Source organism: Empidonax traillii, unplaced genomic scaffold, assembly GCF_003031625.1.
Source record: "Empidonax traillii isolate 1590-97213 ecotype Southwest subspecies unplaced genomic scaffold, ASM303162v1 scaffold176:size2985712, whole genome shotgun sequence".
Lineage (NCBI taxonomy): Eukaryota > Metazoa > Chordata > Aves > Passeriformes > Tyrannidae > Empidonax > Empidonax traillii.
The window spans coordinates 269922-293588 of NW_020955369.1; the positions used below are offsets into that span (position 1 = coordinate 269922).

The 23667-nt window shown below is 35.4% G+C and overlaps 1 protein-coding gene across 1 annotated transcript in view; it reads right to left on the minus strand.

Moving 5' to 3' along the window:
• NCAM2 (neural cell adhesion molecule 2) overlaps positions 1-23667 on the minus strand; it is a 279510-nt gene that overhangs the window by 132488 nt on the left and 123355 nt on the right. The window contains exons 2-4 of the mRNA XM_027886019.1: positions 4002-4076; positions 2775-2981; positions 253-396 (exon numbers count right to left, since the gene is read on the minus strand). Of these exons, the coding sequence (XP_027741820.1) occupies positions 253-396; positions 2775-2981; positions 4002-4076 (426 nt within the window). The remainder of the gene's footprint in view (positions 1-252; positions 397-2774; positions 2982-4001; positions 4077-23667) is intronic.

The following is a 23667-nucleotide window of genomic DNA, read 5'->3' on the forward strand; positions in this document are numbered from 1 at the left end:
TCCTGTGAAGGAGCTCCCATGAACCTTTTGGGCATTTGGACCCTCATGTTACATTTAGACAGAATTCCCAATTGGAAATAAAGACATATGAAAGAAACCATCATATATTCCCTATATGCCACAGAACCTGCTTAAATCACACAAACTCGTGGGCTAATCAAAATCCCCCACATAATGTGATTAATCTTCTTTTACAATAATGTTTAAATATTAATTGGAATGTATAACTGAAAGAGTTACCAAAATACTAACTGTCAGCAATAGTTGTGACTTCCTCGTTCCGATACAACCAGCTGACAACGGGAGCAGGCGAACTGGTAACACGGCAAACAACTTCTGCATCTTCTCCCTGCCTGAACTCCTGTGGAGACACTATGTCTCGAAAAGTGAGCTTTTCTGAAAAGGAAAAAAAAAAAAAAAAGCAGAATACAGTAGGTGTCTTGCAGTTCACTCAGCAATAAAATTACATGTGACATCAAATCAGATAAATGGGACTATTATGCCTTCTCACTGTGATAAAACAGAATTATTTCCATAATATATTTTTCCCAGATAAGACTCAAATGGTCCTAGACATATAATTTCCACTGTCTGTAAAAATATTTTACAATCATATTTTATTATGAAAGATTTTGTTTCTTTTCATAAACTTTTCATGTTTTATAAATGTACTTTCATTGTTTTCAATGTTCCAGAGCCCAGTTTTGAAACTCTAGGTCTTATAAGTTTATATATTCATATTATTAATCTATTTACTCTCTTTTGTTTATTATTCCTCATTATTTTATTATTCAATTAAAACCTCATGCTTTTATTCTATCAAAACTTCCATAAAAAGCACTAAAATTTGGAAAACTACCTAACAAAGTAGAATTTTAGCTTCACTGACTGAGAAAAATATCAGTTGAGTAAAGCAAAAAAACCTCAAAAGCCAGTGAGAAATTACATGGAAAACCATTATGAAGTCATATGAAACTGTAGCATTGTTTTTAAGAACTAACAAGAATTTTTAGGCCTTATAGTAGGCTTTTAATTTTTCCAACCCCAAATAATGAAAAGATATTTGGTTGTATTTGTGGGTTGAATAAACTCAGTATTATTACAGTTTAGTGTTGGAAGTCCAAGACGGTATTAATCCATGATTTCATACCAGACCTAATGCAGAAACCAACCAATCGACAAGAAAAAAAAAAAAAAATCTGCAATAATTTCTTGCACACAAAATAAACAAACCAATCTATGCTCTCTCAGGTCAAAGATGGCCAGTTATCTTTCAGAGGACACTTCGGAGAACATAAAGCAGAGCTGCTGCTTCACCTCTATTTTTTTTTTTTAATTGATACAGGCTCAAACAATCCACACAGTTCCCACAGCAGGTGGACACACTTTTGTTACATACAGCTCTTATATAGTTTTGCATGAAGTGTTTGAAATATTTTAGCATATGTAAGACAGAAAAAAAACCTCTCATAGATGTCAGTGAGTCCTGAGCCAGGCTCTAAGACAACCAACAGTTAGTTAGTGAGTCTATTCTCTTTTTTTTTACCATACATCCCAAATATGAATAAGGATTCTTTTATGTGTCAGTTCCCACAAACCTTGACATTTTTTTGTGGGTTTTCAGGTTTATGTGACCTCAGAATTATCAAAATTACGACATGCAAACACTTCAAAAGACTTTCACCTTGCTCAGCAGTCTGTTAATGGAGAAACTAGCAGTTTTATGCATACAAATGAATTCCCCCAAACTTGAATTCCTCTGAACTGCCAGCTTTCAAGCCATCATGTAATCACTTGTAACTGCTATCACCCTTTATATGGTTCTTTTATCAAAACATGTTTTTATAATTGTATGTCTTTTGTTGTCTGAGTTATCTGTACCCCTCAGAAGCAGAGCTTTACTGTTCTACTCTGTATTTTCTGTCTCGTTGTAGTTCCTTGCATTTAAAAAAACTGTTCTCTAATGAAATAAGAGACTAACTCAGCTGAAAGGTTTCTGGCATATGGCCCATCCTTTCACCAACAAAGACCTTCCTTACATATTCACTGAGTTTGTTTAATGTACTGCTTCTAGGCATTTTTGATTGATCTGAAGAATATGGAACAATGTAAAGTTACTCAACCACAGTGAGAGAAAACCTAACAACTATTCTCTCAGACAATCCCTTACAACAGTAGAATGTATTTATTTTTCAAATATATTCCTCAATTAGTTGCTTGCAATTGAAATGCATTTTGGTTACTTATCACCCCAAGCTTGTCAATGCTTTATGTCAAAATTTCATTATAAGGCCAAGAATATCAAAAGACTGTCATAAAAATAAGTAATTCAGCAAAAACTCCACTTTTTTATTGTCACATATTGTACTTCCAGCAATAATAACTTTCATCCATATAAAAATAAAATTTTATTTATGCACATATTTGTAATATATCATAGATATATTTTAGGAAGAATTATGTTGATCTTTTTTCTCAACTCTTTTTTCTTAACTTTTTTCTCATATTTACTTCTTTCTTTGAGGAGCATACAGTGCACCCTCCTAATATGACATTCTAAAACACAAGGAAAAAGTGATCTATGGTATTACTAAGTGACCATCCATTTAATTTGAGTATTTGTCATAATATCTACTAACTAAATTGCAGGAGATCCAATTATTTGCAAGAAAAAGACCAGAGCTTGGGAAGACATTTTTATAGGCTTTCCTTTCTTTATATTAGTGGCTTTTAGAACACAGTCTTTCATTTGTTAATGACAGTATTTTACTCACGATAAATTTCCAGAACTACAGTAGCTTCTTGAGTTTGTCCTTTAGCATCTGTTGCTTGACACCGATATATCCCGGCATCTTCTATGTTTGCACTGTAAATGGTGAGACGTGATCGAACTCCTTCTTTCTGAACAACCACTCTCTGACTAGAAACGATCTTCTCTCCTTGGGGGTTGTACCAGTCTATGCTGTCAGGCTCACCAATGGCTGCAAACGAAACCAAAAAACACCCCAGATTTAGCAGTTCAGGAGGACATCATGCAGTGCACAAGTTGATCCAATGCACAGTCCATGCAGCGACAGGAATTTACAGAAAACTCAGGAAGAATTTCTTCATGGAAAGGGTTGTCAAGCATTGGAATGGGTTGCCCAGTGAGATGGTGGAATCACCATCCTTGGAGGTGTTCAGGGGAAAACTTGATGTGGCACTTAGAGCCATGATCTAATTGACCTGGTTCGGTCAAAAGTTGGGCTCCATGATCTTGGAGGTCTTTTCCAACCTAAACAATTCTATGATTGTATAATGTCAGCTAACTGCTAAATTGTGAGAGTTGTCAAACTGTCAGTAGAAAGACAAGCAAGACAAAACTGCAGGCGGATGAACGATTGTTGAGAGAGGATAAACAGCAGCTCAATAATTCAAGAGGAGTAAAAAGCCCACAGGCAGGTATAAATTCCTAAAGGGAAGACACAGGCTGTCCAGCAGTCACTGGATCAACAGGTCAAGTCATCAGGCAGTTGCACTGTCAGTTTAGCCAGGCCATGCGTCACTGTCAGTGGAAGATGCCAACTCAGAAACGTTAAGAATCAGTGTCAGGCAGCTGCAAATGCAAACTCTTCTCCTGACTGATAGCTGCCTCACCAGAAAAATTCTTTATCTCTCTCATCAGGCTGGAGAGGATGCTAAAGCTTAAGCTAGTAGTTTATTTAATTCCTAGTTTAGACAAGTAAAAATATTTTAACTAAAAAAGCATCCTAAAAGATATAAACAACCTATGCTGATACATCGAATTCAAACTGAGTGATTAAGCATGTGAAATGAAGAGATTCCAGACTGGAAATGTGCTGTCAATGAAGACCTAGTATTTATCACAATTCTTATGAGTTAATATGAATATACAGCATTATGTTAATTAAATATTATGAATTAATTAATTCAGTTTTAAATATATAGGAAGTTCAAAAATTAATAAAAATTACATGCCTATAAGTAAAATGAATACATACCTGTGCACGTGAAGAACTTGGATTCACCCACACTGAGCTCAACTTTGCTAAGTGAAATTGTAACTTGGAGTAAAGCTGAAAAACATAAAGTAGGTTATAAGTATACTTGTGCATTTTTCAGTTTAAATTTTATATTGTCAAGTTTTGTATTTTTTTCATTCCATACACAGAATCTGTTCAATAAATCTGAAGTTTCAGCTAAACATTGTTACGCTTCGAACGAAAGTACCTATAGAGGTAAAGAAAACAATCAAAATAAAATGTTACGTGAAGGATAACGGCCTCATATCTGAGGCCCGAGAACAAAAGTAAAGGGGAAAAGAAAAAAAAAAAAGAAAAAGGTATAGAAATACACATAAACCCAGAAATTCTATAAGAATAAGGCAATTTGGAACACTCAGCATAGACTGACAAAGGGTAAATCATGCCTGACTTCTAGGATAAAATTATTAGTTTTGTGCATGAGAGAAGAATACTGGGTGGCAATTACTTTGACTTTATCAACACTTCTGACACTACCTCCCACAACCTTCTCATATTCAACTGCTTTGGGTATACATAGCAAGGTTTTGGTAGAGTGGGCTGGTTGCAGGGGTGACTTCTGTGGGAGGGAGGTCAGAGGGTATGCTGTGACAAATACAGTCAGTTCTAGCTAGCTCCACAATGCACCCACTGCAGGACACTGCTGAGAGGGTTAGAGGAGTTGTTCTCACATGGCCACAGTTCTATCACTTTGGTTTTGTTCCTCTGTTTGGTGTTCTAAGAGGTGCTACAAGTACATCCCCAAAAGGCCTGTGGATAACTCACAACAGAACCAAGAAAATGAGTTAGGCAGAATGAACAGTGGGAGAAAAGAGTTAAAAAAGAAGGAATGACAGAAAGAAATCACTATGTCCTCACACCAACCTCCTGCATTACCAACCCTCCTGTATTACCATCCTGCATTACCTCCTGCAATAAATAAATATTTCCCCAACTAGAGTCTGTTATGCCCCAAACAATGATTTGCCAATGATTTTCCCATCCTAACCTTGACCCATCAGTTTTCTCAGTCTCAGTATTCCTAATTTCATCCCTGTCTTGCTGTTGTTAAAGGAATCGAGCAAGGCAGTGTGTGGTGGCTTGGCCTAACCCACCACATCAATCTGTTTTGTCTGACCCTGATTTGAGCAGGAGATTGGACTAGAGACCTTCTTCAGTTCCTTCCACCTTGAATTATCTTGTTGTCCCATGACCCTAGGAACAACCTACCCAAAATAGACAGTATTATTGGTGAGGGGGTTAATTATGTAAAATAACTACGTACTCTTCAGTAATCACATTTCCAGCATCACCATCATTCTAAGTAGCTGTTTCTCTTGAACATCCATTATCTTAAAAAATCGAACAATAACTGTTCATGAGCCAAGAGCAGATAAAATCAATCACGTTAATTTGAAGCCCTAATCAAGGCAGAAGTTGTTGAACTGCAAAAAATGGACTCGTTTTTTTAAAGAAGAAAACAATCTGAATTTTCATTCAGTATTCTGCATAGTAGAGAACTGGGATGTATCTGAAGGTTAAGAAAAAATATTGGTCTAAAAATCTGGATTTTCTTTCAGCCTTGAAATATAGTAACTATGGTTTATTCTTTGTACGTGGAAATATTTGACCTCTTTGAAAACCGCAGCACAAGATATAGTTTATACTGAATATCATAATCTCACCAAGATTCCTTCTGTATAACTGGCATAAAAGTCCAGCAGGACAAACATCCTTAGAGATAAGAAGTATTACACTCCAAACTAAATTTTTTCCCTGACAAATTTCACCTATGAATAACAACCTGCTAAACCCCTCAATTATTCAGTTCTGCTGACAGCAAAAATTCAAGAAAAGATGAGCACAAGAAAAAAAATCATTAATCCCTATTGATAATACTTAGATAATGTGCCAACTAATACAATTAAGAGAAAAGTGTAATGAGATAGATTTTCTATTAACTTTCATGTAATCAGCCCAGATAAGCAAGAATCAGACAAGATTTGAATTTTTTCTTCAATAGTTGTACCAAAAGCTACATTAAAAAAAAAAAAAGGCAGAGAAAGCCGCAGATTACTTCATTATCAGTCTGCGAACCTAAATTTAACAAAACTGGTTATTTTCAAAAAAAAGAAAATAAATTAAAAATCAAATACATGTATGGTAAATAACATTTTTCATGAGATGTGCTGACTTGTGGTCAGGGACTTGTACCATTCTCCGCACAACAAGGAGCATGGTGAAGGCTCCTTTAGAACACAGAGAGCACTGACAGAGAACGAGTCTGTGCTCATTCTCATCTGTGGCCTTTAAATCCACGGTATCAGAAGCAAAAGATAAGCCTACTTGTAGGAAAGGAACTAAGTTTAACACAAAGTTTTCTTTTATGTTGCAATAAGCACCAAGGAGTAATAAATCACAGAGGAGGCTACTCTAAGCCTCATTTCTCTGTTTACCTGTCAGGTAAAGCTTCACTATAACCTCAGGACATACAACTGCTGGATGGAAACTAAGGTACTAATAAACACAGAGGTTGAGGAATTTCAAGCACTCAGACATTTATTTCACATCACAGACTCATTTTTTAGGTCCTATGCCACCATTTCTCTGGTACTACATTATTTTATTTTTTTTTTAATGCAGTTAGCAGTCTTGTGCAGTTGCTTCAGAAATATGTACATCGGCATTTCAGCAGTATTTCTTCAAGAACAATTGCACTGCTTAATTCCAATAACTGTAATAACTGATATCAAACTATGTAAATGCAGCAGATTAAGTAATGAATGTCAAGTAGAATGTAAGGAACAGCATGGAGAGGTGGAAAAGCAAGAGGGTATTTTTCCTTCATCAATTAAACACGTATTTGAAACTCTAACATAGTTTTGGCAAAGGGTTCAAATCCAATTAAATTTCTTAGCATAAATGTAACTATAAACTCTATGGAGACATGCTGGCTACATCTCTGAAACCAAAAGGAAGTCTTCTTTGCTACATATGGTACTTTAATATTTACAAAACAGAAAAATATAAGACCATCTGTCCCATTTTCCCAGCTTCATCATTTTCCTAGCTCTGCTTCATGTAAACAGTAAAATATTGTTTCATGCAACCCAGACAGAAAAATATTGTCCAAGTTATTACTCTAGCAATCTTTGCTTATTATTAGTGAGGCAAATAAGTCAAATACGAAGCTAGGAGGAGGCTCACTTGTCACTTACTAAAGGTAAAATATTGCAAAGAGACAACACAGTCAGAAAGTTCCACATTACTTCCAAATCTGTTTCAAGAACTACAGAGATGCATTAAGGTATTATAAGCTCTGATGAAGTTGGCAGTGATGTACTCACAGCTCAAGTTATGGCTGTACTGTAACAGCTAATGGATTAATATAAAAGGGAGTTGTTTGTAACAGACTGGTCTGATGGTCTTTGAATACACAGGAAAATCAGGTCAGTGAAGATGATCCAAAAATTCAGTAGAGGTGGTATCTAACTATGTTAAGCCAAACCCAAAAGTAAATGGTATCCTCTTGATAGATCTGACAAAATACTGCCTATTCCCATTTTTCCAAGGATAATTGGAAAAAAAAAATATTCAAAAATATAAGATGTGAAAGATCTCTTCAAGTAGAAGGCTGGGGAGTGTAATCCTGTTGTAGCACAGCTGTTCTGGGAAAACTGAAGTCGGTCAGGACTTCACTCAGTCTTTGGTACAGATCCAATTTTATTGCAAAATAAAAGAACACTGTTAGCACTAGGTGATACAACCAATCCCATCCCTTTTGATCAAAGTCATTATAAAAAAATTATTATCACTTGTAATACACTAAGAGGATTCTGCTGAATTATTCCTTAATGGGTTTAAAAATCACTTCGGAAGATAAGTAAGAACAGTAATGAGAGGTCCATTTGTTATGTTAAATATAGAGACAGATGACTGCATTCATGAGGACTAATATTTAGTAGCCTAATTGATTTTTATCCCATTAGCAGTAGTATCCTTCACATTTTAGAACAAACATCACACACCTGCCATAGCTGTCCACACACCTGATGCAAGAAAAGTGAGGTGTCATCAGTGAGAGGTTACAAGAATTGTAACAATTAGTGACTTGCATTTGTACTTCTACTGTCCCTTAGCAATATATTAAAACAAGTTCAAAGTGTATACTATACAAATATACTTTGAAACATATCTGTAAGGTTTATAAGGTACTAAAAAGGAAAAGGAGGCAATATTTAAATAACATCTGAAAATATTGGGTAAATCTCTGTTTCAACTAATAACTAAATCCAGCATCTTCTTGATAATTCCATTTCTTAAAAAAACCCAAACACCTCAAACACTCAAAAAATCCAAAAAGCTTCCTTTTGTCTGTATTGGAAAGATCCCAATAGCAAAACATACTATATTCTGCCCCAGTTTGCACAATGCAAATTTGGTACAATACAGTTGAACAGTTTTTATGCTGCATAAATAGATCTGAAAGCACTTTGGAATTTACTTTTGAGCAGCCAGACCGCTCTGCCATAAAAGGGTCTTTCTAAATCTGTTGGAATGCAAACTCATTGAAGGGGAGAGGGTAATGGGATGGCAGTAAAAAGAAAAGCACACACGTATTAAGAACAAGGCATAGCATGGGATCGACACAGAACTAAGGAAAGGGGTGATAACTAACAGAAGGCAGTTTGGGTGGCTCTGGGACTGGCTTCTAAAAAAACCTAGGTGATTGCAAGATAGGACTATCTTCCTTGGGAAGGTCCTAATTCTGTTTAGAATAAGTGCTCTGACAGTAGTTATACCATCAGCTATTGGAATTCTTTGTCTTCATGTAATAAGCAAAACTTACCTGGGTGATGTGGTTTTGCTTTCAGCAAATGATTAAACTAGTATTTAATGTGTAATATGCTTAGAAAATGAGGTTTCCCTATCCTTGAGCATGAAGAAATTAGTATGTTTTTAATAGGTATCAAATTCAATTCCAGAACAACCATCCACCCAGTTAATCTTTTTACCCTTCATTGTGCAGGCTTCTGAGAATATTCTGTGTTAGTGCACTGATTCCCAGATAAAAGCGAATGGCCTTCGAATGAAAATTATCTTTGCAGAAATGCATTCCCTCTTAAGTTCCCAACAACTTCTATTATAAATAGACTTTGAAACAACAAAAAGGTGGGGGGTTTTTGTTTTGTTTTGTGGTTTTTTTTAAGAGTATATTTTATATCTATTTGGACTCCTAAGCTGAAATAATGGAACATAAATTATTAAATATACAATGAACTTGTTAAGTATCCAACTTAAAGGGTGTTTTACTTTAGGAAAATACTTTAGTAGGTTCTTTTTGAAAACCTCAGTAGGTTAAACTCTTTCAAGTACTGCTTCATCAAAATCAGAAATACAAAAGGAAAAAAAAAAAACACTATACAAGCCATAAAGTTATATTTCTGTTAGCAAAAGTATGCTCTGAGTTGTTTCCATGAGCAGTCAAAGAGGAATGATAAACCTCTGCCCTGAAGAATTCCTTTAAAATAACAGTACAAAACAGAGCTGAATTAAAGTCTGTTAAGCTGTTTGCACCTGAGAGACGGAATGACCTCCTGGAAACCATGTTTGGAAATATCTTAAGTCCCCTAAGGTTTTTTTTTTTTATTTTAAACATAAATAAAGAAGACTCCAACACTATGGACCTTTGAAGAGGGAATACACATGGTCATATGTTACACAAGAGATGACCTTTAAAGCTAATGACATAGCTACGAAAACTATCATCATCAAACAGAAAACCCACAGTGAAATGCTAGAAACAAAATAGGATTTTACCACATACTGTCACATCTCTCTTATATCCAAATGAACTGTCTGTAGAGAAGAAAACCTACCATTTGTATATCCGCTGAAAAGGAGATGATGTTCTTGTTGAGCTTGTAAAGGCTGTGAAACTTGTCATGTTTAAAACCACCTAATACATTTGTAATCCTTTGGGAACAAAAAGAATGCTAATGAATATTTTTTTTCCTGTGTATATGAGAACCTACAGTGAAAATATAATCCAAATAGACTATTCAAATGCAATTCATTCAATGTTTTATCATTTCAATGTACTTTCAGATATTTTCCCCAGTTTTTCTAGGAGTTTATTAAACTACACAAAGTTTCCTATTTAGAAGGAATTCTAATATCCTGTAAGCACTGTAAACTTTTTCTTATGAGAAAGATATATTAATGGTCTAATGATAGCCTGTCTTCCATTCAATGGCCTTAAATGCTTGTCTGCAATTTGTTTTGTAGAAATATATTAAAGATAAATGGCATCTCAAAAGCCAATAAACAAAATTTAAATTTTAAGAGCTCAGTTTTCACAGTGGGCTGACTACTACTGAATCATAAAGCATCACTTCTCCAGGGTATGACAGTTCTGAGAGATGTTGTTTATATTTATAATTGCTTGACAGAAAGTTTTACAATAAATTAAGCAGTTCGGTATAACTGAACTTACTGTTTCTTTAAATTACCCTTAATTTGGATTTGTCAGTAGAAAATACAGTTCTGATATAAAGTTCTAAGGTTTTATTTGAATTATTATGGATTCCTTGCTGAATTTCTGTCCTATAGAATACAGAGTGGTTTATTTTTAGGTAGACAAAACAGTCTTTGTGCCATCATGAATTTGTTCCCTACATCTGTTGAAGTGTCATTTTCCCTGATGAGAAGAGCTGAAGTCACACAAAGTTCAAACTCCCTTCTGGGGCATAACAGATGTTACAGGGGTGAAATGCACAATGCAGGAGCACCAACACAATCCACTTTTGTGCCACAATGGCCCAAATACTGAAGAAGAGTCTTTCTATGACACTTGCAGAAGAAACAATAAAATAGATAAGCTATTAATATCTAAGCAGAGACAGTAAACAAGTATAAACCAGTCTGCTTGTTACAGTTGCATTCAAAAGACTTAAACACAAGTAACTCATTACTGTCCCCTCAAAAGTCAAGCAAATTATAATTTAGAAATAAACATATAAATATTGTTAGTTTTATTGATATTTTTAGGTAGGTTGATATTGGGAGCTCAGTTCTCTCAAAACTTAAGAGATGCAATATGGATAAATATTTATATGTAAATTTACAAGCCCAAGCATATTCATCTAGTTTAAAGAATACCTAAAGAATATTTAAAGAATATTTAGTATTCCTTGTCGTGGCTTAAAAGTTTATTTAAAAAAAAAAAATCAAACCAAAACAAGATTAAAAGGAACCAAATTAACTTAATAAAGAAATAAATAAAAATCATGAACGTATTCACTTAAAATATGGTTTGGGCAAGAAAGATTCGCTGTAAGTGAAATGCACTATGAATTTTGGAGGACATTAGCTATAAAATACCAGGCATGACATGATGCAGATATTTAATTCTATTTAAGTTGTTCTAGCAAAAATCAGTAAAGCTTCTTAATATGTATGGGAAGAACACTGAAGTTTAAAATTCACTGATTAACAGAGTATTAATCTGTTTTAACTGCAGAGAAACATACTGGGGAACCTTTCTCATACATCAATCTCATACATATATAACTACATAGATATTTAGGGAAAAATAATATAGAATAATATGATTATATTTATCGAAGCTTAACACTTTAAAAAAATTTCCTCAATCAGATTTTTTTTGGGGTTTTCGTAGTATCAAATGGAAAGAAAAAGTACTGCATGAGGCTATGATTTTTAAGGACCATGTTTCCTAAACTGAAAATTACTAAGTCAGGGAATTCTTATTTTCACAATATCTCCTCTACAGAAAGTAGAATCTTTTCAAAACCCAGAAATCCCCCAACAAAGATAAATTTGAAAAATTAAGACCTTAATCTTCAAAGTAATGGTTTTCCAGTATCAGTAACCGGGAATGGCAGGTGTAGAATAAGTAGGAGGTTGGGCATTTCCTTGTGGGGCAGGTTTAATTTTTTTTCATATTAAATCTATTTTCCAAAGTAGCAAGTGATAGGGCAAGAGGAAATGGCCTCAAGTTGTGCCAGGGGAGGTTTTGATTAGATATTAGCAAAATGTCTGCACTGAAAGGGCTGTCGAGCATTGGAACTTCCCAGGGAAGTGGTGGAATCACCATCCCTGGAGAGATTTAAAAGATGTGGAGATTAAGGACATGGTTTAGTGCTGGGTTTGTCAGTGCTGGGTTAATGGTTGTACTCAATGATCTTAAAGGCCTTTTCCAACATAAATGGTTTCACAGTGCTTTGTTTTGTTTTTAATCTAATCTAAAATAAATTTAATGCAAAATGCTTGAAGTCAAACAGTGATACAAGCTGACAGTGGAGCCCAGTGACGAGTGGTAATGTGCACTAACTCAGACACAGGAAATTCTGTTTAAACATAGAAACTTTGTCTACTGACTTTTATTATAGAACAGTAAATCAGGCACAATACAGGAAAAAAAAAATACTTAAGGATGACATTTATCCAAAACTGTAGGCTTTAAGTTAAAGCCTACAAACATTTAACAAGCTTCTGAAAAGAAGCACTCATGCTATAAAAGTGCCTCATATTCCCTCACTATATTTCATTTTGGTTTGACTGAGATAAAAACTTTTTAAAACTGCATTTCTTCATTATTGCTGGATAATTAGCACAAGTTTGATAACATGCCAAAGCAGTAATTGAACACGGACTCCTAATTAAAAGGTATATATATACAGCTTACAGAGCAGCAGCAGAAAACATGACAGTGGGAACAGGAGTCTGGGAAAAAAAAACCCACAAAACAACAAAAAACCACCACCAACAAAAAACCCAATGAAAAAAACTGCTAAGCTAAATCACTGCCAAAATTCCTCCTTCAAAATCAGCTCATAGGCCAAGTGATCCTTCAAAGTGCAGCAGAGTGTTGGACGGAGCCAGCATTCATCTAAACTGCTTGGCCTGTACAGTATAAATCCAAACAACATCTTTCTCAAACTTCAGGCCAAAATTTGTATGAAAAGTTTCTGTTGAATGTCAAACACATTAACCATTCAGAGGGTCATAGAACTAATTCAACAGCACTAACCTAACAAAAAGAGGAAAATTAAAAAATACTGGAATCATATCTTTCTGTATCCATAGACACAGCATTGGAAAGGTTTTTTTTGAATTTGGCAGACACTGAAAGATAATTCCAAAATTCTACCCTAAATCTTGGATATTTTAAGGCACCAGTGAATCAATGTTCCTTAAGATTCTAGTGAATGGTATTGTAGAGTCAATTCCTCCACATCTCATAGGAGCCAAGAGTTTGCCAAGTCTTAAACAATACACAACCCATTCTCACAAAAAAAGTCTGCTTCAACCACATTCTATAAAGGAGACATATAATAATTGTTTCTAGTGATGTATATGCTAAGAGATTTATCTGAATTAAACCAAATGTGGTTGCTTAAAGATAATACTCTAGTAAAGACAGGGCAAGAAATCAGACCATGTAATTATGGAACCAAAGTATCCTTACTGATTTAAAAAGAGATCTTTGCAACAGAAGTCACAATGCATTCCTTTCCCTCAATTCTCACCAGAAGAACACCGAAATTAGCCTTAGAATTCAAAAATTATTAGTGGAGATTAACAAATAAATAGATGGCCAGATACAGCAACCTGGCAAATGTTGCTAAAATACAGTAGTGTCTATGAATTGCACCTGTAGGTAACAAATAAGTTAAAGTAGAACAATATGTAAACTAAAGGCAGCAGCAGAAAGAGCAGTATTTCATTCATTACGTCTTGAATAAAACACACTGACTAATCAATGTCTCTGTAGCTAAAAAGAGAGGATTTTAACCTTGCAAGAATCTCCAAACAAACAACTGCATTGGCTTTCCTTGCAGATTTGTCTTTTATTCTTGTGAAAAAGATGACACAGGCAAAAATTATTTGTTTCGGAGAAAGGACTTATCTCGTAAAAATGTTCTGTGCCTCACGAATTCGTTACAGTCTCTGTCAGGAGTTTTCCTTAATACAAGTGTAAGCAGTTCATTCTATTTCTCAGAAGTGCATAATGAAATCAGAGTATAAACTTCAACTACACAAAACCCCACATTTTTAATTGTAAAAGTTGACAAAGGGATTGTGAAAACGTGACCCAAGGATGTCTGTTTGACATCTGGAGAAAATGAATTAATGGCTCAAAGAGATATGAATTGTCTCATTCACAGTCTGCTGTCCTTTTGAGGACAGATGTCATAAGGGCACAGAGAAATGGCTAGAGGGACTTCCTGATGCCAGTCATGTACATCATAGCAGTGTCTAAATTCAGATTTAAGAACTTTCAGTCCTTCTCTTGGCGCTGGTCAGTTTGTCTGCATTCTCCTTATAAAAGGTAGGTCTTTCCTGAGACACTCAAATTGGCTGGAATATAAATTTATGGACTCATCATTTCACTCAGTATAGTTTATCTTAAGCAATGTTTTTTATTTTCTCTTTCATCAAGTCCTTGAAAAACTTGAAACCACTTTTTGAAATGCAAGAGTCCACAATCCAGTACTTAGGTTTTCCATTATTATTAATCCAAGACTAAAAAAAATTACCAAATGAGAGTGATCCTAAGAAAAGGAATAGTATCTGCATCAGTCACTAAGCTCCTTTAAGAAAACTATGTTTAGAAGGAAAGATAGTGGAAGCACAGAATGGAAAGCTAGCCACTTTGATATATGTTTTCTTTACTTTCTTTAGTTTGCCTTCCTTTCTGCTTCTGGAATTCACAAGTAAAGTAATTTAAAAAACTATAATGCATAACTTATAGAGTACTTAGACAATCTTATTCTGAAACATCTTGAACTATAAGTATTTGTATAAATATATTTTATCTTTCATCAAATCCTTTGAAAAATATTACCATAATTCAGTGGCACCCAAACCCAGAATTATTGTTGCATGCATTTTTATCTATAATTTAATTCTTTAAAATTAGGATAACATTGAGTGATGTGTTTTTATTATTCACTGTTGAAAATCCACTTAAACAAAATTTAAAAAATCATTAATTACATAAACAATGCTAAAAAGATAACAGAAGATGGCAAGATATTCAAAATTCAATAAAAACCAAAATATTTTAGAAAAAAAACTCCTTCAGCGCAGTCTTCCCCGAATGGACAAAACATGAAGAAAGATGAAATTTGGTTGATTATATATCTATTCAAAAAAGGCTTAGACATCATTGCTATGGAGTGTGACTGCTGAGGGTATCAGAGTTGTTGAGGGTAGAATGTGTTTGTGTCTATGGCTGTTAATTCAACATCACAGTCCCTTTCAAAGATAATACACCTTTATGCATATAATTTCCATAATTCTGAATACTCTCAATCCACTTTAGAGCAAACAGCTTATCATGACATCAAATATATTTAATTTTTTAAAAACTTGTCTAGCTGCCTCAGTATATAGATCAATACATTAAAAAGATAGGCATTTTAAATTACATGTAAGAAATTCACATTCTTATGTTTTCTATTCACAATACAATTTCTATTCACAGAAAAAATATTAATTACACTCCAGGTAGCTATTTTTATTCACCATAAATCTGGTCATTTACATAAACTCCCAGGCTAAATCTGGCATGGGTTAACTGAGCTATGAAATTTGATATTTTCTTTATATCTCTGAAAAACTGCCATAAAATCATAAAATTATTTAGGATGGAGGTGACCTCTATAGGTTATATTATCCAACCTCTGGCTCACAGCAAGGCTTACCTCCAAACTTAGATTAGTTCCTTGGTCAAATATGAAAATTTCTCTTTGACATCTGAATTATTTTAGAATCTTACATTAGAAGATAAAATTAAAAGAAATGAAATTTTTAAGACTTAAAAAACTCTCCCTCAATATCTCAACCCATTTAGGACTTGCTGAAAGTGAGTTTGTCTGTGAGCTAGGCCAAGATCCAATGCGTTTGTAAATTTATGGCATAAAAAGAAGGAACACAGAAAAAAATACTAAGTGACATAAAAAGATAGCTTTCTGATTTATTTTAAATTCTTTTCAAAAAGCAAAACAGCTATTTCTGATGACATCCAGGCATCTACTTTGAATGAATTCTTCTCCAACCCTCTATTCAATGCCTTAGAGGAGAGAACAGTAGTACTTTGCCCAGTTTTGGTCCCCTAGTTCAAGAGGGATAGGGGGAATCTGAAAGAATCCAGCAAATGGCTGTGATCAGGAGCTTAGAGAAAATGCCTCATGAAAAAATTACAAAGGAGACTGGCTTGTTCTGACAAATGGAAGGCAAAGTATCAAGGTAATAACTGCCTACAACTTATTTAAACAGAGTTAAAAAGACATCAGAGCCAAGGTTTTCCCAGTATTTATGTTTTTGGACAACATAACAGTTGGCAAGATCTCAAACTGTGGACATCATGGAAAAAACCCCTCTCACTAGAAGAAAGTATAACAGTGGGAAAGGCTGTCCAGAGAAGTTCTGGTGTCTATTTGCTCAGAGTCACAGCCATGATCCAGTGGAATGCTTGTCACAGTCTTACTGTAAAGAGAAGATTAGAAGAGATGACTCCCAAAGATGCTTTTAAATCAAGATTTCTGTAACCTTGTGATTCTAAGAGAAATATCATGAACATTAGGGGACAGGAAGATGAATAGCACAGATAATCCAGTTGATAATCTGAACAGATGATAATTCAGAGGAAACCTCTCATGAGAAACAGAAACAAGAAACAAACTGATTTAAGAGGCTGATCAAATCAGAATTATCTCTGATAGAATAGGAAGAGTCTGTCACATCCCAATACACAAAAATGCTTATGCTAAGCCACAACTGCTCTGTATGTGCATTTTATACCTGAGGGAAAAAACAAAGTGTTTTTATTTAATGTTGACATTAGTCTTTTTATTCTTCCTGCAACATAAATTAATGTTTGCATCTGTAAGCACCATAAAGAGAGGTGGTGTTTATGTAAGAAAGATCACCAAAAGAAACCAAGTATTCAATCCTAACACCATGTAATTAAAACTACTGCATGTCAGAGAGGCCTCACTGTTTGACTTAAGCATCTCAGTCCTACCCAAGAAGAAAAAGGAGAATATCTGAAGAATACTTTTCCTATAATGCTGTTATATGAATGAATAAGTGACTACGTCTTCAGTTGATGCGAATAGGTATTTTAACATCAACGAGAAACCTCCTTGGCAATTACTTAATAAACATTTAAAATGCAGACAGGAAGATTGGATTTCTAATCATACTGTTTCCCTGTTGTCATAAAACTAAGCAGTTCAAGTGCACATGATAAAGCTTTTGATCTTTGGATAAATGTCAAAAATATTTCTTACACAGAAAGTACTCCACTAAAGCAAAGAAAGGTTTTATTTTGCATATGAAGTTTTTCTTTTGTATATGCTGTGGTCTTTCAAGACCCACAGAATCAGAACGGAAATATCAGATTTAAGTGTACAATTTGCCACTGAATCTTCATGTTGGAAAACACAACTCCTACTGTTAAGTATCCATTCATATATTGCAAAATTAAATAACTTGGCAGCTAATTTATAATGACTTTAATCTCACTAAGGAACTGCTTATTCATTATTCCTCATGATCTTCTGGAAAATGAGATTCTAGATATCTGAAAGTGATATTCCAGATAAGTGTCTGGGTTTGGGTATGAAATATATGTATGAGTTTTTTATTTCAAATCACATTTGCATATTTATTCAGAGATTTCAAAAGTCAAGTATAGAGAGGGTTTAAAAATCCACTAGATCTACTAGAAGCTAGACCTTACTTGACTGGGAAGCAATGTAGATGGTTTCATCAATTAAACTTTTTTTAGCTACTCAAGCATTTCTACTGCCTTCAAAATCATCAATTAACTATGACAATACATCGTTTACAAAAACAGAAGAAATACCTGGGAAATATGCTGAAAGTACTCAGCAGAAAGTTTGGTTATTTGCCAATACTAAGTAAAATTTGGCAGACTTCTTCCCTATATCTTAATCAAGAATTTTGCTGGTAATAACCTTTGATCCATGCAGCTCTGTCACCACTAGAACAAATGGAAACTAAGAAATGGTTAAAGAGCTGCTATAATATCATAAAATCAGAGAATGGTTTGGATTTGAAGAGACCTTAAAGATCATGTAGTTTCAAACCCCTTGGCATGGACACGGACACCTTCCACTAGAGCAGGTTGCTCAGAGTTTCATCCAACCCTGGCCTTGATATACGTTCTGGAACCATTATCCTGGTACTAGTTCTATGATTAAGTCAGTTCTCCCAGTTTTTGATTTTAGCAGCATCAATTACACTTAGTGAGAATACTAATACCAGTTTAGATATTGAATTGAACACCGACAACTGCCCATCAGAGGAAAGCTAATCATCTACGATTTTTAAGAAACGTCTGACTTGGCCCCACTTACGAGGATATTACTTATAATTATTGTAATACAGTTTTTAATGTTCCCAATACCTTCTATCAAAGGATATAGAAGTTATACTCAAAATTACATGGACATGATGAAGATGTAGAATCAAGACAATTTCAAGTTTCTCAATATCTATATTTTCAGTTCAGTTTTGGTTAAAAATAACAGCACAGTAGAAAACCTTCGGGACCGATCTCCTGTAGCCTATGCTGTATATGTTGCAAAAGTTTTATTTTGGACTAACACTTGGTTGGTCCTGTGAACTGAAAGGCCTTCAGTGGGTAAGAGTTCCTCAGCTCCATTTCAGGAATACAGATTTCAGTTCAGTTTCAGCAGAAAACAACCCAGTTTGCTTGCTTTGGGATCATTCTGTAACATGAATCAAAACGTGGTCGGTATGAATATCTGGGAAACATGTTTCTAAAGCTCACTGGTCACAGAAAACATTTAGGCTGGAAAAACCCTCCAAGATCATGGAGTTCAGCCTTGACCCATCACCACCAAATCAACTAGATCAGAGCACTAAGTTCCATTTCCAGTCATTTCTTGAACACTTCCAGGGATTGGGACCTCCTCCCTGCTACCTTCTCCCTGGTCAGTCCCTCCAGTGCCTAATCACCTTTGGTGTGAAGGAATTCTTCCTGATGTCCAACCTGAACCTTGCCTGGCACACCTTGAGGTCATCTCCTCTTGTCTTATCACTGGTTGCCAGGGAAATGAGCCTGACCCCCAGCTATCTACAACCTCCTTTCAAGGTAGTTACAGAGAGCAGTAAAGTCTCTCCTGAGCCCTGATTATCCAGTTCTAATGTAGAGGCATCCTGTAATTTAAGCATTAGAATGATAATAACTAATATAATTCTAATTACACAGAATTAGACAGGTCTAGAATTACAAAAAAAAAAAAAAAAAAAACAGGGTTGTAAAATTATTCTTAAAAATCTTAAATAGCTTTTTTTTCAAATACCTTCACTGAACCAATTTACTTGAGATAAAGGCTTGCAACATTTCATGACATTTTTGTGAAAAGGACCCAAACCTTCAAAACTTAAATACTAAAAAAAGGCAAAGAATAGATGTTATTATCACCAGGTACCGGAAATATTACAGACCAAGAACAAACACTTAAAAACCTACCTGAAAGGAACAGCTGCTTATTGAGGATTTATTTAAAAAAAAAAAAAAAATTGCAGTTAAGACAAGTAAAATATTCCCTTTGACTTGTAGAAAGATGTTAGAACAAACAGACTCATGAGCCCTGTCTGGATTATAAAAAAATTCCCTGGTATAAATATTCTTTCTGTTTCAAAAAATTAAAAGTTCAAGGAAATGCTTATAAATAAGTGACACTGCCAGAGATCATAAGAAATCAGACTGGCTTTTCAAGCTCTTTCTTTTAACCCTTAAACTCTTTGATCTTTGAATCCTATTGTATGGGTACTAGCAAGTTCTCATCTTTAATTATCTTGATTTAAGAAACTAATTTTCTCTCAAAGGATTGCTTTGAAAAGCTTTCTAATTGAGAACCAACAGGGTTGCAATTAATATGAAATTAGCCAGACAAATTTATAAGCAAACAATCTAATGTACCAGACAATCATAAGTTCTAAAAAAATCAATCCTTTCATGACACTAAATACATATGTATTAAGGCTGCTGTAATCTGATTAAATCTTTTATGGGTCAAGTTATATCTAGCTAAAGATTATTAGTACTTTCTGTATGTAAGCACAAGTAAATGTCTGAATTTCAGACTAAAACCCATGAAACAGGTCAGGTAAAAAAATTCTAACTAGACAGTATTGCAGCAGTGAAAGAAGAGAATCCAAGGAATTAGCACTGCTTTGCACTGATGATTTTTTTTTTCCACTCCCAGTGATGGTACTTTGGCATCCAAAGGTCTTTTTGAAGCATTCAATTTTAACATCCCCTGTAAGGTCACAGAACCATAGAATGGCCTGGGTTGGATCATTTAGTTCCAAACCCCCTACCATGGACAGGGGACCCTTTCCATTAGACCAGTTGTTCAAAGCCCCATCCGACCTGGCCTTCAACACTTCCAGGGAATCCACACCTTCCCTGGGCAACCTTTTCCAGTGCCTCACCACCTGTACAGTCAAGAATTTTTTCTTAATATCTAACCTAGTTAATATCTAATCTTTCAGTTCAAATCTATTCCCCCTTGTCCTGCCACTCTCTCCATCTTTCCTGTCAGCTTCCTTCAGGCACTGGAAAGCCACAATTGGGTCACCCTGAAGCTTTCTCTTTTCCAGGTTGAACAATCCCAATTCTCTCAGCCTTTTCTCATAGCAGAGGTGCTCCATCCCCCCTGATCATCTTGGTGGCCTCCTCTGGACTCGCTCCAACAGGTCCATGTCCTTCCTGTGCTGGGACCCCAGAGCTGGAGGCAGCACTGCAGGTGGGGTCTCACCAGAGCAGAGCAGAGGGGCAGAATCCCCTCCCTCCCCTGCTGCCCACACTGCTTTGGATGCAATTACAGCATCTTCAATATCATCTAAGCCCTTAAGATTTCTGGCTTCTTCAACAGCTCCTGACAATTATTACATTATTTAATTATACTTGTCCCAAAGGAATTCCTGTTCTTTGGTTGGTGCCAGATTCCTTCACTGAGCATTTTTCCTTTTCTCATTCTGAGAGTTACAATGTTCATAACAATTTTTTGTTTCCTTCCTTCCTCCATTATGTGCTGATTTTATAGAGTTCTACAGTCTTTTCTGTAACTGCAGCACAATGCTTGGTCAGATCATTGTGATTCATTAAGGTCTCCCAACTGACATACCATCAGAATTTCAGAAGAAGGTTGAACTGTAATTCCCAGGTACACTTGACAACTATACTTTTAAAGATGATATTTCATAAATATTAGTGTTGTTCCCCCCCCCAGTGTCACTTTGGAATATACAAGGAATAAACAGAATTTGTATTTGCTCCAAAAAAAAGGAAACACATTTCCTTAGAATTAATTAAAGAACTCAAGTAATAGAAATTAGGATTGTATCTCTATTTCCACTAACAAATCTCCAAACTCAACCTGCATTGAATAATGCTGCGTTCATCACTGAATAGTGTTGCGTACCAATATTCATATAATTACTCACATACTATGATGCAACATTTTAAAAACCCCTAAATCTCCAGCTCTAGGCTTTTTGAATTATAATTCCCCAAGGATAAGTCTCATGTCTTCATGCTCCCATTTCCCAATAGTTCTAGTTTCTCAGAATTTTCTCCATGTTATTAGAAAAAATAATAAATGAAAATACTCTAAACAGACAACTCACTAGGAAACGTGTTACCTAAGTAACACGTCTATTCTTTAAAATGCAAGACAACCATTGATTCATTGTAGGTTTTTTTCCTAACAGTCACATCTGATTACAATCAAATAAACAAACTAGATAAACAAATCATGTGATGATGACCACACATAAAGAAATTTAGTATTTGCATATATATGGGTAATATACTGTGGATGACACATGATTTTATAATATAAACTTCTATATATACACACATATTTGTTCCAGCACTGATTTGTTTCCTCTATTTGCAGTCACTCAAGGAAATATTTCCAAATACACTTCCCAACATAATTTTCCCTCCTCTTTCCTTAAACAGATTCCCCTATCTTATTTCAGTAAAAGGGGCACCACAAATCAGGACCACTGATTTCCATGATGGTGACAGCTAATGCTGAATTAAATTAATTAGAGACTTTTTTCAGGTTACATGTTAAAAGTTGCTTCCAAAAGAAAAGAAATTCATGTCTTTGATTCCAGCCTTAAGAGAACTTAATCTAAATCATATATCCTTTCACTATCAGTTTCACTTCTTCCTATGATTCCGCTGAATTATTTTTTCTCTAGAATAAATAGCTCCCTGAGAAAAATTGGGATAAAGGTATACATAACACCTTCATAGGAATTCCTATACATCCAAAATTATGGATGCGTATTGATTGGAAAGGTGAAGAAATTAGAAGACTGGGGTTTTGACAAATCATAAGGTACTAGTTCATCCTTCACAGAAAGCGTCCATCACCTCCCCATACAGTAGAGCCTACCTGTATATGAATATACCATTACCTCTTGAAGAAAAACAAACTTAAATAACAAGAAGGAATTAATAGACACACAGAAAAAAAAAAAAAGTTTTTACAGTGCAAATTACCTGAAAAAACTTGCTATAATTCATTAAGTGACTCCATCTATAACACAACTATTCTGAAGGTATTTTGCAAGCATTCCTTCCATGTTCCTCATTTTGTTCTATATTTTTGTTCTCATACAAAAATAATCATCATAGAGTCTTTTCTTTTGGAAAAAACCTTTCAGACCACTGAGTCCACCTGTTAATCCAGAATTGCCAAGTCCACAACTAAACCATGTCCCTGAGCGGTCACATCCACACAGCTTTTGAGTATCTCCAGGGATGGTGACTCCACCACTTCCCTGGGTAGCCCATTCCAGTGCTTGACAACCCTTCCATTGAAGAAATTTTGCTTAATATCTAATCTAAACCTCCTCTGGTACAATCTGAGGCCATTCCTCTTGTCCTCCTGCTTAATACTAGCAAGAAGAGACAAAAACTCTCATTGCTACAGCCTCCTGTCATGGAGTTGTAGAGCGATGAGGTCTGCTCTGAGTCTCCTTTTCTCCAGGACAAACACCCTCAGCTCCCTCAACTGCTCCTCATCAGACTTGTGCTCCAGACCCTTCCTCAACTCAGTTGCCCTTCTCTGGACATGTTCAAGCCCCTCAATGTCTTTCTTGCATTGAAGGGCCCAGAACTGGACAGAGAATTTAAGGTGTGGCCTCACCAGTGCCCAGTACAGGGGGACAATCACTGCTGTGGTCCTGCTGGCCACACTATTGCTGATCCAGGTGAGGTGCCATTGGCCTTCTTGGCCACCTGGGCACACCCTGGCTCACGTTCAGCTGCTGTTGACCAGCACCCCCAGGTCCTTTTCCTCTGGGCAGCTTTTCAGCCACTCTTCCCCCAGTCTTTAGTGCTGCAGGGGGTGGTTGTTGCAGGACCCTGAAGGCACTGAATTCCTCCTGGCAAAGACCTTGAGATGATGGTGACTTGTCATGGACACCTTCACCTCCCCTTGCTGAGAACTAAATTTGTCAACGTTAGGACCTAAAGAGTAAACTATCAAAAAGTGATAAACACCAGAAAGGTTTTTCATATAATAATTTT